The sequence below is a fragment of the Sus scrofa genome, chromosome 15 (genome assembly GCF_000003025.6).
Source record: "Sus scrofa isolate TJ Tabasco breed Duroc chromosome 15, Sscrofa11.1, whole genome shotgun sequence".
NCBI classification, from domain to species: Eukaryota; Metazoa; Chordata; class Mammalia; order Artiodactyla; family Suidae; genus Sus; species Sus scrofa.
The window spans coordinates 11,337,971-11,351,776 of record NC_010457.5 but is presented as its reverse complement, the minus strand read 5'-3'; the positions used below and the strand labels follow the sequence as shown (position 1 = coordinate 11,351,776).

Sequence of the window (13,806 nt, the reverse complement as noted above, 5' to 3'; positions counted from 1 at the left end):
TACCATCCGTTAAAGAATGATATGTTTTGCACTGTCTCCACATCATTCAGCTCTTTGTATGAACTTGCATCAATGGCTTCCTTCATTGCATACTAATGGGCTGCATTAAAATCTCATGATACTTTCATACCAATTCTGATACCTTTAAGAAAATAACTCCCAGGATGAGCATTTCAATAATTCTACCATTTGAGATTCAAGTCAATTTAGTCTGAATATTCTTGTTCAAATGTGAATTTATCTATAAAAATGTAAGCTGCAGGACAGATAGGTTCAAATTCATACCTTAACTAAAAATTGCTATCCTGCTTATTGAATACACTGTCAAGCTCGCAATGTTCTCAGGCAAGAGTTACTTACTACAGTTTTCTTCATCTGAATTATCACTGCAGTCATTTTGGCTATCACACCGCCAATGATCTGGAATACAGTTGTTGTTTTTACACTGGAATTCATGAGGGCCACAAGTCTTTTTATCTGTAATGGAAAGAATCAGAATTTGCATTGTTGGCTTCCATAAAGACATCCCTCACAACTTCTGCACTGCCATGCCGAATCCAGGGGATCTGATATTTCCTCAGATCTTAAGTCAGTTTACTAACTGAGATGAATTCGTAGGAAAAACTGAATGCAAGTGCAGAATAAAATTTATCTTTCTGTCTTGTTTTATCTTATCAGCCATTCTTTTATCTTGAGCTAATTACAAAGCAACCACTCACTCAAAGTCTACACAAATTAATCAATAAAAATAAAGATCAAAATTATAGAAAACTACTTTTCTCTCTGGAACACTATCTAAGTCATCTTCTATTTCTACTATAAAGAAGCAAAACGAAATGGTCATTAACAATCTCTACAGTTGTTATCTTGTCTTCTTCCCTTGGAAGTTCTTACTCAAAATCTACCTAGGGTAAACTGATCTAAACTCACAGGTTATAATAGTACCAAACATTACAAACTTTGAAAATTCTTCAGATGCCATCTGATTTGGACCTCTAAATAATCCCACTGAACATCAGGAAATGTATTAACAAGCCCTTTGCCTTGCAAATGACAAAACAAACACTCTGAAGTTTAAGAACTTGATGCATTTTCACTACTGTGAACTGGAGTTTGGCACTTGCCATCTGCCTCCACATAGGTTGAATCACGAGCCACTGTAACTGCTGACCCTTAACATCTCCTAAAGGAGCTCAGGGTGGAGATCAGAAGGCATTCTGTGCTCTGGAAAAACTGGCAGAATGGGTTTTCAGACAGATATTTTCAGTAGAAGATTTTATGAGCCTGATTCTTGCATCTCCTCATATCTAGAAAAGCACTAAAATCCTTCATGGTGACGTCTGCTCTTCGTGACTAGTAGTAACCTTCACAAGACCAGCAGCAAACTTCTGTAAAATGTGTGCATGATTGCATGTGCCTTTCCCCTTCACCAAAATAACATGTATACCAACCTTTCCTGCTACCTCTTTGGAGCAGTATCTCTGAGCTCTCTGAAATGCCATCTCCCAGGCTATAGTCCTCATCTTGCCCCCAAAAATATTTAACTCTCATCTTTAAATTGTGCATATTTTTTAAGATCACAATACCATTAAATGGCACAACTGATATAAAAAAGTATGCTTTTATTGATTTAATATTCTTTACAAAAAATCTGTGTCCATAAGATCCAGGATCAGAATGCATGCAATAAGTATTTATTCAAAATTTAGGCAATATATTTTTAGATTTTCATGAGAGTAATATCCAACTTTATAATCTACTGTAATGCTTCCTAAACTTTAATGTTCGTATATATTAATTTGTTAAGGATTTTGCTAAAATGGAGATTGTGGTTGAGTATTTCTGGAATTCTAAAAAGCTCTCCAAGTTATGACACCATCCTTGGTCAATGAAACAAACTGAAGAAAAATGGTTGAAAGCATCAAGACAGAATAAATTCAAACACTTAAAAAAATAAGAGTACAAATGTCAATGCACAACTTAGGAAAAATTTTCCTTTCATATACTTAGATCGACTACTTATTCTCATATTAGAGATTGACAATGAAGAGTTTAGTGACTCCAATTAGTAAAATAAATTAACTAAAGGAGAAGTTAAGCTCTTTGGTGGTGGTTGCTACTCTTTACTTCAAAATGCATCTTATAAAATTCAAATTCAAATAATATTATGAAAACAAAAGTGATTTAGGTTGAATTATGAAAATTAAGTAATGATCATGTATTAAAGATCTAGCCCACCTCTCGGGTAAGCATTTTCACAAACATGATAAACTCAATCTTTATAACATCCCTAAGAAGTATTATTGCATGTATTTAAATAAATGAGAAAAATAAGTCTCAAAGAGTTTAAGTGATTTTCCAATTTTACAAAAGTCTTAAATGGCAAAGGAGAAATTTATATCCAGGTCCTGCACTGGGGATATTTACATTTCTGTAGAAATTTTCAGAATAAACTTCAGACGGATTTTTCTACTAATACATATATTTATATATATAAGGCGGGGATTTCCCTTCCCACCTTCCATCCTGCTTGCCTATTTGCCTGTTTGCTAATGATGTTAAAACCTAACTTTTGTCACAGGGTTGAGTACTGTTTTGTAATATATCCTTTTTGCCTGTATTATACCTCACTTCAGATTTAAAAATTGTTTTAAAATCTACAGAAGTTCTAATACAGCATTCTGTACATCTCAATCAAGAAATGTGTTAAGGCGATTGAAATTTAAATAATAGCCCTTAAAAATACAGGATTTTATGCTGAATTATTTAGATGGTTATTTCATTTTGGTAATTAAATCTGATACTACTATTCTAGGTAACATTAGTCTTATTTATTACTATATGTTGCTTTCATTATTTTAAATATTGTTTAAATTTTGAGGAATATAAGATCAGACTGGATCAGACAAATAGACCATATGGCCTAACACTACAACTTTGTCCATGACTACAAAAGGTTAACAATTGTACTGCATATCAATAATATGTGTTTTTAAGATTTTTCCCCCAAACCCTGTTTATACTTTTTTTCTATGTTTAAACATTTGTATCATATTTTGTGTTTGAAAGAGATCTGAACTTATTTCTTAACAAGACCAAGTTACAGTTCATTGCTAAGATTTCCATTTGGGGTAGGCAGAAACAGTAACATGGAAAGGTTAATTGCCTTATGAATTTTATGTTTCCAAGTTATTTAACTTTTGATCCATGACACTGCTTATAAAAATTATAATTATGAACTATATAAACTATATAGACTTGTCCTTCATTTAAAATATCACTTGAGAAAAAATATATATATTTTTTTGACAAGGTGTAAAACAGCAATTCTTAAATTGGCTAAACATTAACATCATCTAGGTAACTTTTACAAATCCCTTTCCCCAGGCCATATCCCATATCAATAAAATCTGGGGTGGAACACAGACATCAAAATTTTTACTAAAGCAGGATAGGTGATTCCAATGACCAGCCAAGATTGAAAATTACTGGTCCCCAAAAGGATAATTTTAGAAAAGAACATATATAATTCCAAATTATAATTCTCTAGAATAATTTAAAAAATAAAATATGTAGTGTTTTCTATTAATTCATACTGTTAAACAGCATTGGAATAATACTGTATTTCATTTTTTTGTATTTATTTTTTTTGTATTTTAAATGTGGAGAAACCAAATGTAGTATTTGAAAACTTATTTTCTTTGCTTAATATGCTCCATATGAACTGTAGATACTCAGACAAATTTTATCCTCCCAGGAAGGTGGGGTGAGGGACTATCAAAGCATAAAACTCTATGTAAAGTATACTACAATACTATTGGCACTTGTTATATATGCATTGCCTATCCTGAAATACTACATAGAAATTACCCATCTCAGAAAACAAGGTAAGGACTAGTTTAAAACTGGAACAAAAGAAGATAAGGCTCTTATGACTCTATGTGAATAGTTAGATCCCAATTGCATCCAAAGTCAGCTCCATCCACTTCTTGGAATTGAGGCAGAAAATTTATTTTCCCACTGATTTCTGTTGAATTTCTGTCATTTACACACAAGTGTCCTGATTAATGCAAATGCCATATTGTATTTTGCGTGGAAATAATATGGGCTCCTAATATTTATATTCTTATCAGAGTGTGCTGATTTACATAATTCCAAGGTATTTTATTGGTTGATATTCACCTGGGAAATGCAGTCTCTCTTTCCACAAGAAGTCTCAGAATGAGTCTATATTTAAAAGTGATTTGCAAACCCAGGCTTCCATGAAGGTGGGAGATGGTACACCTTTTACTGAGCATATTCTTTACATGATGTACATGATTATTGCATTTAGTGATATTATCTATAAAGCTGTAGGTTGCCTTGCATTGTGAAATGTTTGGTGGATCTGAAAATTAATTTCATGTTACTTCTCATCAATTAGGGTAATATTCTTCAATGAGCACTCACATATACAATCTGTTCTTCTAGGGGATGTAGATATAACATGTGGAAGCCCTAGCAGTTGAGAATAACAATGCCAGCTGTAGCTTGTCTCCTACTTCTGTTTTGCTTTTGAATATTTAATTTTTTTTTAAGTTTTACATTATTCTTCCAGGTAGAAAAAGAAAGGCTTATAAAGTAAAACAAATTAATAATGACATATTTTCTTTATAAAGAGGTGAATCTATAATAAGCTAGCTCTCTAGAAGCTCCCATAATATTTTTAAACTGTATATCAATGAAATGTAATTTTCATTGGAAATTTTCTGAAATTCACATTATGCAGTTTTAGGAGGTGTCATATTACATCCTATAATTCCATCTATCGCACTTGACAAGAATTTGTGATTTTTTTTTCCTTATTTAGAAATTTGTCTTGTAACTTTTTGGTTGGGAAATGGCGGGAAGTAGTTATTATTTCATCTTTTGCCAACACACTCTATATGTCTTCTGCCAAACCTCTGCTATTCCACTCATCATTCTCTTTCCAACCACCTGTAGTCTTGACAGATTGTGTGGTAATATTGTACAAATAAATTTGCATTTGTGATTCACTGATGAAGAAGAACCCTAATCTCCACAATAGAAAGTTATAGGTAGGGTGTCCTTCTTCTTAGTCTTTCTTAAGCCTCTGTTAGAGACCCTGGTTTTCATGGTCTACCAATTCCCTCATGAAGCTTAAGAGAAAAACAAAATAAGCCTCTTCCCATATTTTTTACAAATATTGATTCTATGATTTATTTTAAAAGCAAAGTAAAAGTAATTTAGAGCAATTAAAAAGTGAGTCTACCAAATATTTTTTAATACACAGTGTATTACATTTGTCTAGTTGCTCTGACCCTATTGATAATAGTCACCAGACAATTGCTCAATTTACTTTATGTTTTTGGTTGAACAACATTACACCCTAATTTGGTGGGAGCAATGAGTCACATATGATAGAAAGACCTGGAGCATTGATTTGAATCTTAATGCTGGATTCTACTCATGTGCATCGTAGGGTAATTATTACTCTTCTTTGTGCCTCAGTTTCCTGAAGACTAAAAATTGAAGGAAAATATACACAGCACTGAAATGAAACCTGGCTTCATAAGTAGTTACTAGTGATAATTAAGAAATAATAATGATTATTAACTACTTATAATAGTAAGTAAATAGTAGATGAAATTATTAAGTAAAAATAAATAGTAAATAAAAATTCAGAATATGTGAATTATAATATTTACTTTACATTAACAAACTATGTGAATTTAGGAAGAAGAAAAGTGATATTTATTTACAAGACTGCTACATTGCAGGTACTGCTTTAGGTTCTTCAAACTTAACGTCTTATTGTTTTAAGAGAATAAATGATTTTACTGTAACTTTTTGCGGAATCTTATTCATATTACAGGCAAGGCCCAAGCATTTGTAACTTGCTCAGGGTCACACATAAACATTAGATTCATATAAGACACCTAAATTCTGTGGGAATTTACATTACGCATCTGAAAATTTGAAAGGTTACAAGAACACTGAGTTTTTTAAAAACAAAAATGCACTTTAATTTTATTATTTGTATATATTTTAAATTACCGGGTCTATAAAACTTTTCAAATCTGAACTATTCTTATATTTCATGGATAACAGCATTTTAAGAAATTATATAATATATACTCTTAACGGAAATTTAAGTCAATGTAATATAGAAAAGTAGAAACAAATAGCTCATGGCCATACAACAGAGAAATCAACTCCACTATGTTTTTCTAACATAAAAATAAGTAAAAATAAAATTTTGTGCATTGCACACTTCACTAAAAATTATGTGGAAATCATTTCTTAGCTCAGTAAAATTTTTTATAAATGTCACTTCTATGGCTATATGATATTTATCTTGTGGATGTATCTTTGTTTACTTTAGCTAACCAGTTTCCTGGAGCTTAGTACTTAAGGTTTTGATTTATTTTCCAATTTGAATAAGGAAGATAAATATTTTTAATAAAAACAAATCCTTCCACAGTTTATGTAAATATTTGTTGCAGAAGAGCCTTCTTTGGTAATATTCATCACAATTTTATATTTGATAATTTTTACACATTTATCTTGTCCATAGCATATATTTTAAGGCCTCCTGCCAGGCACCAACATTCTTAGATGGATAGTTATATTATGTTATGTTTGCCTCTGCAGAGTAAACTGTATCTATTTTAAGTCTTGGAGGATTAGGTCCCAAAACTAAAGAAAAGTTTTCTGACATTATTCTTATGCATTTTATTATTTTTTTTTTTGCAGCTAGATTCATCTTTGTAGAAAAATATTTCTAACTGTGTAAATTATAATAAATGGACTATCTTTGGTGTGGTATTGTTTGTGGGGAGAACATTAGCAGCAGAATCATGTTTTAAAGAAAATTTCTGCTTTTGAGCAATTGATCTAAAACATCTATCCAACATACTCTGGAAAGTGCTTAGTGAATTTAGTTAGGACTGTCAGAGTCAAAGATGTGTTAATGAATTTACAGCAAACCATTCAAATACTCACCATTTTTTCTCTTTTAACAATTCTATTTGGTGATTTATATTTGATATAATTTATTACCTTCATACTTTGAATAGGCCAGGCCAAAATACATACCCATACACATATACATACATATATGTGCATATATTCACATCATGTCATCATTCAATACACTCTCGGTTTTTTCAGAGTTTTGATATTGTCAATTTTTATCATTATAACACATGGACAAATTCATGGAGAATCACCCTAAAATATAAATATTTTTAACTTTGTAGTATTTCTTGTATTTTTTAGTATTGCTAATATTGAGTGGCATAATTTTTTCTTTTACCTCTTTTGCATTTATTTTAAATATTGTTCAAATACATGTAAAATATTTCATTATCCCTTTCTTTGTTTTCCACCATAGATAAGAATATTTAGTATGCATCTAGAACACAATTTTCTTTTATTTTCTTCTCAATACCCTAAATACCTTAGAGAAGCCATAGTTTGTATATTTACAATACTTACAAGAAAAATTGCTTTTTGTCTGGAGCTCAAGATGTATGAAGAAAGAATATGTTTTACCAATACATTGTTTGATGGCCAATCTCACTTTCTGCTAACCTACTTAAAGTCTCTATTGTCATATCATGTCTTCTTTTCTTTTTTTAATTTTTTATTTATTTTTTTGTCTTTCTGTCTTTTCCAGGGCCACACCCACAGCATGTGGAAGTTCCAAGGCTAGGGGTCTAATCAGAGCTGTAGCCGCTGGCCTACACCACAGACACAGCAACATGGGATCCAAGCCGTGTCTGTGACCTACACCACAGCTCATGGCAACACTGGATCCTTAACCACTGAGCAAGGCCAGGGATGGAACCCGCAACCTCATGGTTCCTCATCAGATTCGTTAACCACTGAGCCATGAGAGGAACTCCTCATGTCTTGTTTTCATATGTTAAAGTCACTTCATCTGAGCAGATTATGGAAAGTCAGGATAATAGAGACTGTCATTTTAAGGACTCACATAACAGGCTGTAAGGAAATTAATTAAAAAGGATAAGAGGAGGAAGTGAAAATAGTTGTGCTAGATGATCATGACCAATACTTGCGAGTCTTAGACTCTGATATAACTATGTGGATACATGGTAGGATGCCCTCTTGCTCTTTACAAAATTTAGACAATCTTCGAGATTCCCTTTTGTCACTTTTTTTTTTTCCTTTAAAATGAATATAATGCTGAATCAAATCAGCTGAATCAAAGGTTTAGCTGGAAATTTTTATGGTGGGAGTAGAGGAGAAATGACATATTGAGCTCTTTGCGGTCTCTCAAATATAGGGATATCCCTAGATCTTGAACTCCAAAGTAATGAAGTCTTATTGATTTATGGATTTGAAATGTATGGTGTCAGTGCCCCATCTACAATCCTTGGTATCTACCATGCCTATCTATGCTAAGACAATGACTTCTAATTACAAGCACATGTAACTATTTGCTTGGCCCTTATCTGAAAGTGCTTCCTAGCACACTATTAAACCAATGACTGACAGGGGTTGATGAATAAATATCTCAGCTCTATCCTATGATTAGGGTACCTCTGAGCATGTACACTAGCTCACAGAATTTCCTGGTAGAACAGATCTCATTCCTGCTGTAACTTGTTCAATAATGCAGTTTTTATTCTTCCTTCCCTTCCATGGTCAACTCTCCCTACTCATAACTGACTTCTGGAGCAATCTCCCCAGTAAACCACTTGTACTCAAATTCTTGTGAATTTAAGTTCTAATTCTAGAAAAACCCAATTTAAGACAGGATATACATAGTCATTTATTCAACAAACATGAATTCTGAGCTCATAAGATTTATATCAGTGAACAAAACAGACATAAACCCCTACTCTAAATTAGTTTATATGCTAATGGCCAGGTGGCGATTTGAGAGACCTGTAAGAATTAAGAGTTTATTGCTTGTCCATTCCAAATGCAATAGTTTGCATCTATTAAACCCACATTCCCAGTCCATCCCACTCTCCTTCCCCCTTGGGAATGTATATGTATATGTGTGACTGGGTCACCTTGCTGTATGGCAGAAAAGTGATGGAACACTGTAAACCAGCTATAATGGAAAAAATAAAAATCATTAAATAAAAAAATAAATAAATTTAACAAGTTTATTAGAGGGTAAGCAGCGCTATAGTAGGAAACAAAGTACAGAATGGACTAGGGGATGTGTGTGGATGGGACATTTCCAGTAGGATAGTCTGAAAATGGTGTATTAAGAAAGTAACCTTGAAAATTGGCAGAGAAAATGATTGAGTCATGCTGCTATCTGGGTGAAAGGACATCTGAGGAAGAAACGTGACTTTGAAGGAATAAGAATGCCTGGAGTGTCCAAGAAACAGCAGGGATATGAAGGCAGCTAAAAGAGAGGAAACAGGTCAACTTTAGCAAGAGTGGCGGGAAAGTTAGGAAGATGATTTATTGGTATGGAGCGGCACTCACTCAAGCAAGGATTTGTTTTCTATAGAACTTTTGCTATTTCTCCTGCTTGATAGAGAGCATATATATTTGGCCTCTTCCTTTTTTGACAAATGAATTTCAGATACTTATTTAGGTTTATGCCAAAAAAAAAAGATGGAGATTTGAAAGATGGGTAAATGATTACAGCAATATAGAAACTCAGATCTTGGGAGTGGATTATTTGACCCGTATATATTCTCAATAATTACTTTGTTCTCAGCCTTGGTATTTATATTTACAAAGCTAACAGGGTGGCATACAATGATAAAGTATATAATACGTAAAAACAAGCCAAATTCATCTTTGAAAGAATATTGAGAATATTACACAAAATGAAATGCATCTAGGGACAAGATTTATTGACTAGAGGTCAATAATCTGATTTACACACTAGATTTACTGAATAAAAGTAACAAGCAGATCTATCATTTCAACCCAAATTGTATTTTATTTTTCATAGCATTGGCATTTTTTTATTTCATTGTAGTTAGTACAATGAAATGTAGTTATCTAAGATTTCTTAAGCAAATGTTATTAAGAGCAGCCTTTTAAAACTGATGTTAATCTCAGTTTTTTTCCCACTTAGCTAGTCCCAGCTCTCTCTCTGAGTCTAATACCTCTATCTTAAAGTTATAGTTTCAGATAGTATTAAAAAATTTTCATATATATGTACATATATATATATATTTATATATATATAAAACTGGGTCACTATGCTGTACAGCAGAAATTGCCATAGCACTGTAAATCAACTATACTCCAATAAAAATAAATTAAAAAAAGAAAAAATATCATATTATTATTTTCAGTTTCCAGCCTGAACTTTATATTTTGGTTTGAAAACAATAATAATAGGTAATATTTATTGAGTGTTTTCTCTGTACTAAGTTCAATGCTAAGCCTGATTTATGTGATCCTCCTAGCCACTCAATAAGGAAAGTATATTGAACAGCTGAGAATACTAAAGATCACATTACAATAAATTACTTGTCCCAAAGCCCAAAGCTTTTAAACTGTGAAACCAGGACTTGAATCCATATCATCTGATCTAATATCTGCACTATAAACTATTCTGAGATTGGAACACAAATAATCCCTCTAAAGTCCCACATTGCTTCCTTTTTTTGCCATTTTACACCAAGATCTCGGTTTTATAGACTCTAAAAGATGACTAGAATAATATACATGTCAAAAGTTGTGCCAAAGTTAATTTAAGAAAAACACTGTTGCCTTTACTATAAACCCCTGAAGTTGTAACAGTTCTACATCAGAGGGAAAAAAATGGTATTCATTTTGTGAATGTAATTTACACTCAGAGATAAATACGGACAACAATGCAAAGTCTTCAATGACAAGACTTGTTATTCCTGAACTGTGCATTTTTTTTCCCCGTAATCAGGCATGTTTTATAATTTGAGGAAAATAATTTTGCTCATTAAAAAAATATGAGATCCTCTTTCTCTCAGCACAGAACATGCCCTTTACTTGACTTACAGTTCAACCAGGTGCCACATATCAATAAATGATCACATCAGCCTTTATCTTATCATTTCCTTATTGGTTGCCTATTCAGCAAGGTATTGTTTTTTTTTTTTTAAGATTCTGCTTACAGTACATGATTGTTTACTTGGCTTACTCCCAAACATCTTTAAAAAACATAACAGTGTACTTCCCAGTTAGATGGCTTTATTCACCTTTTAATAAGCCTGCTTACCTCCTATAATAATATGCATCTGCTCTAGAATCATATTTATCAGAGAGACAGCAGTTGATAAAAGAAATGCAAAAAACCAATGCCTGGGCTGAATTCAATATGAAAATTTAAATAAAGTTGCCAATAAAAATCACATTCTAATATAGTCATTAGATACATGCAGAAAGCAAAGTATCTCAATGGAAAACATGAATCATCATTAAATCTGCATTAATTTAGTTCACGCAAACATTCCTTGAAGTTCTAATGTGACACAATAAACAATGAAGAATCAGAATTGTTCTTCACATTATACTCTACTGAGTCTAAAAAAAGACAAGAAGTGATACTCTAAAGCATATATCCCATGATATATGGGATAAATCATCAAATTAACACCTACAGTGGAGATTAGCTGCAAGTGTTGTTAGAGGACCAGGTTAAATCCTCTGGCTGGGAATAATACTAAGCAGAAGAAAAGCTAGAGGAACTCACTGAGTAGGTACATGGTTTAATTCACTAAAGCCATGTTTCCTTATTCACCCATTCATGTACCACCTTCACATATTTGCTATTTTCAAGTATCACTTCTACAGATATTCACTTAACATTTTTATTTAAATTGCTTAATTTTTAAATATTTATCTTCATCATAAACCACAAGATTCTTGATATCAAGATCTGATATGTTGGTGCATATATTTTAAATCATCATTTAAAATACATGACTATTCTGTGCATCATGTAAAATCATCCCTTATTTACATGGTACGTGCTTAGTACACATCAGGAAACATTGCTTTAGGGTAGTTTTTTCCAAATGTTTTTTTTTTAAATAAAATTCACATACAAACATACATTTATATACACAGACATATGAAGTAGAGCCATGTTACCAACAGTACTTGCGGTTTTATGCAATTATTCTATACTTAATACTTAAGGTGCTACTGTGAACTCACTGAATTCTTATAATAACTGTTAAGTGCTCTAGGTCCACAACTTGAAACATTTCTTTTATAGGGCACTGACATAGTTCTATTGTATAAGAAATCTAACAAAACAAAAACAGGCCAAAAGAGCTCAAAGATGAACCACTGGCAATGAATTTCTGGATATCACAAAGTTTACAAGGATTATTCTGAAAGTAAGATGTACAAGTTAATCTAGACTGCCTTAAGAAGAAATCTGGGGGAAAAAACTATTTCAGAGACATAGAAAACCAAATGTTACAGAAGACAATGGAAGAGACAACAAAATGAACTATATTATGATATACCACTACAACATTGCAGTCATTCTGTATCTAGAAACCCAAGTCAATCATGTCTTTGAAAAGAAGATAAATATATTTATTTTGAGTAGTGGTTTCAAAGTTAATTCTAAGCTGCTGAAAACCTTGACCCAAAGAACAATATTTGATGGCAAACTAAAGGGACTATTTTGATGGTATAACATACTCTGTCCTTGGCACAATTTTATTAACTATTTTATTAAGAAATTACATAAAGATATGAAGTTGTTGTTAAACTCGCAAATGGCACAAATCTAAGAAGGATAATTAAATTGCGAAATGACATTGTTATAAGACAAACATTCTCAACTATCTGGAGTGAGGATTTGATAGGGGATGAACTTTAATAGGTACAATTGGAAATAACAGGGTGTGTGATACACAGGAGATTAAATGCAATAGCCCTTTTACCACTCATTCAGTGGGTTAAGGATGTGGCTTCACTGTGAGCTGCAATGTAGGTCACAGATGCAGCTCAGATCCAGTGTTGCTGTGGCGATGGCCTAGGTCCACAGTTGCAACTCTGATCGACCCCTAGCCTAGGAACTTCTATATGCCATAGGTACAGCCCTAAAAAACAATAATAACAGTAATAATCATAATGTAATCCTATCATCATTCTTATAGAGATACAGTAATACATTTTATGTAAAATTATACTTTGTAAGACATCTCTCAAATGGATGACAAATTACTAATGTGAGAGTCAAGAAAGACCTAAATTTCTTTTCTCAAATGGTCTGCTGACCATGATAAGTCATTACACAGACCAAGGTTCTCATTCTTGGAAAGAATGTGGACTGTAGTTATTATTCTTTTTATTCCACAGTAAGTGCAGATTTATGTGATATAAACATTCAACTGGACAATGGGTAGTAAAAAGACATCAAAACTGTCACCAAAATAGAAGAGGTGACAGATGCATAATCACTATAATTCTGTGCTGTTTTTAACCTACGTTGGATGAAATTTTCCTTTTGGCAAATGGAATATACACATGGTTCCAGAAGAAGGTAGAAAAGAGTTAAAATTTAATCATCTAGGTAACATGTATGAGGTAAGGAAACAAAACACTAATAGTTAATACTACATTTACCAAGGTCTTATTGGAATGGGGAGAAAATAAAGGAGGATCAAGGTGCAAAGAGAAGCTAACAGGAAAAAACAATGAAAGGATGGGAGGAAGGACAGGAACAACGAAGAAGGAAGATGGAGGAATAAGAAAGTGGAATTAAATTTCGTGAAAGTAAAGAAGAAACTGTCTTACTCTATTCAAACTGAAGAATGCTTAAAAGATTTGTGAAGAAGACTGGGCTTTGTAGGTCTA

At 32.5% G+C, this 13,806-nt stretch overlaps 1 protein-coding gene across 1 annotated transcript in view; it reads right to left on the bottom strand.

Moving 5' to 3' along the window:
• Positions 1 to 13,806, bottom strand: part of LRP1B (LDL receptor related protein 1B) — a 1,887,165-nt gene that overhangs the window by 148,193 nt on the left and 1,725,166 nt on the right. Inside the window, 1 exon segment of the mRNA XM_021076285.1 lies at positions 361 to 477. Within this exon segment, the coding sequence (XP_020931944.1) occupies positions 361 to 477 (117 nt within the window).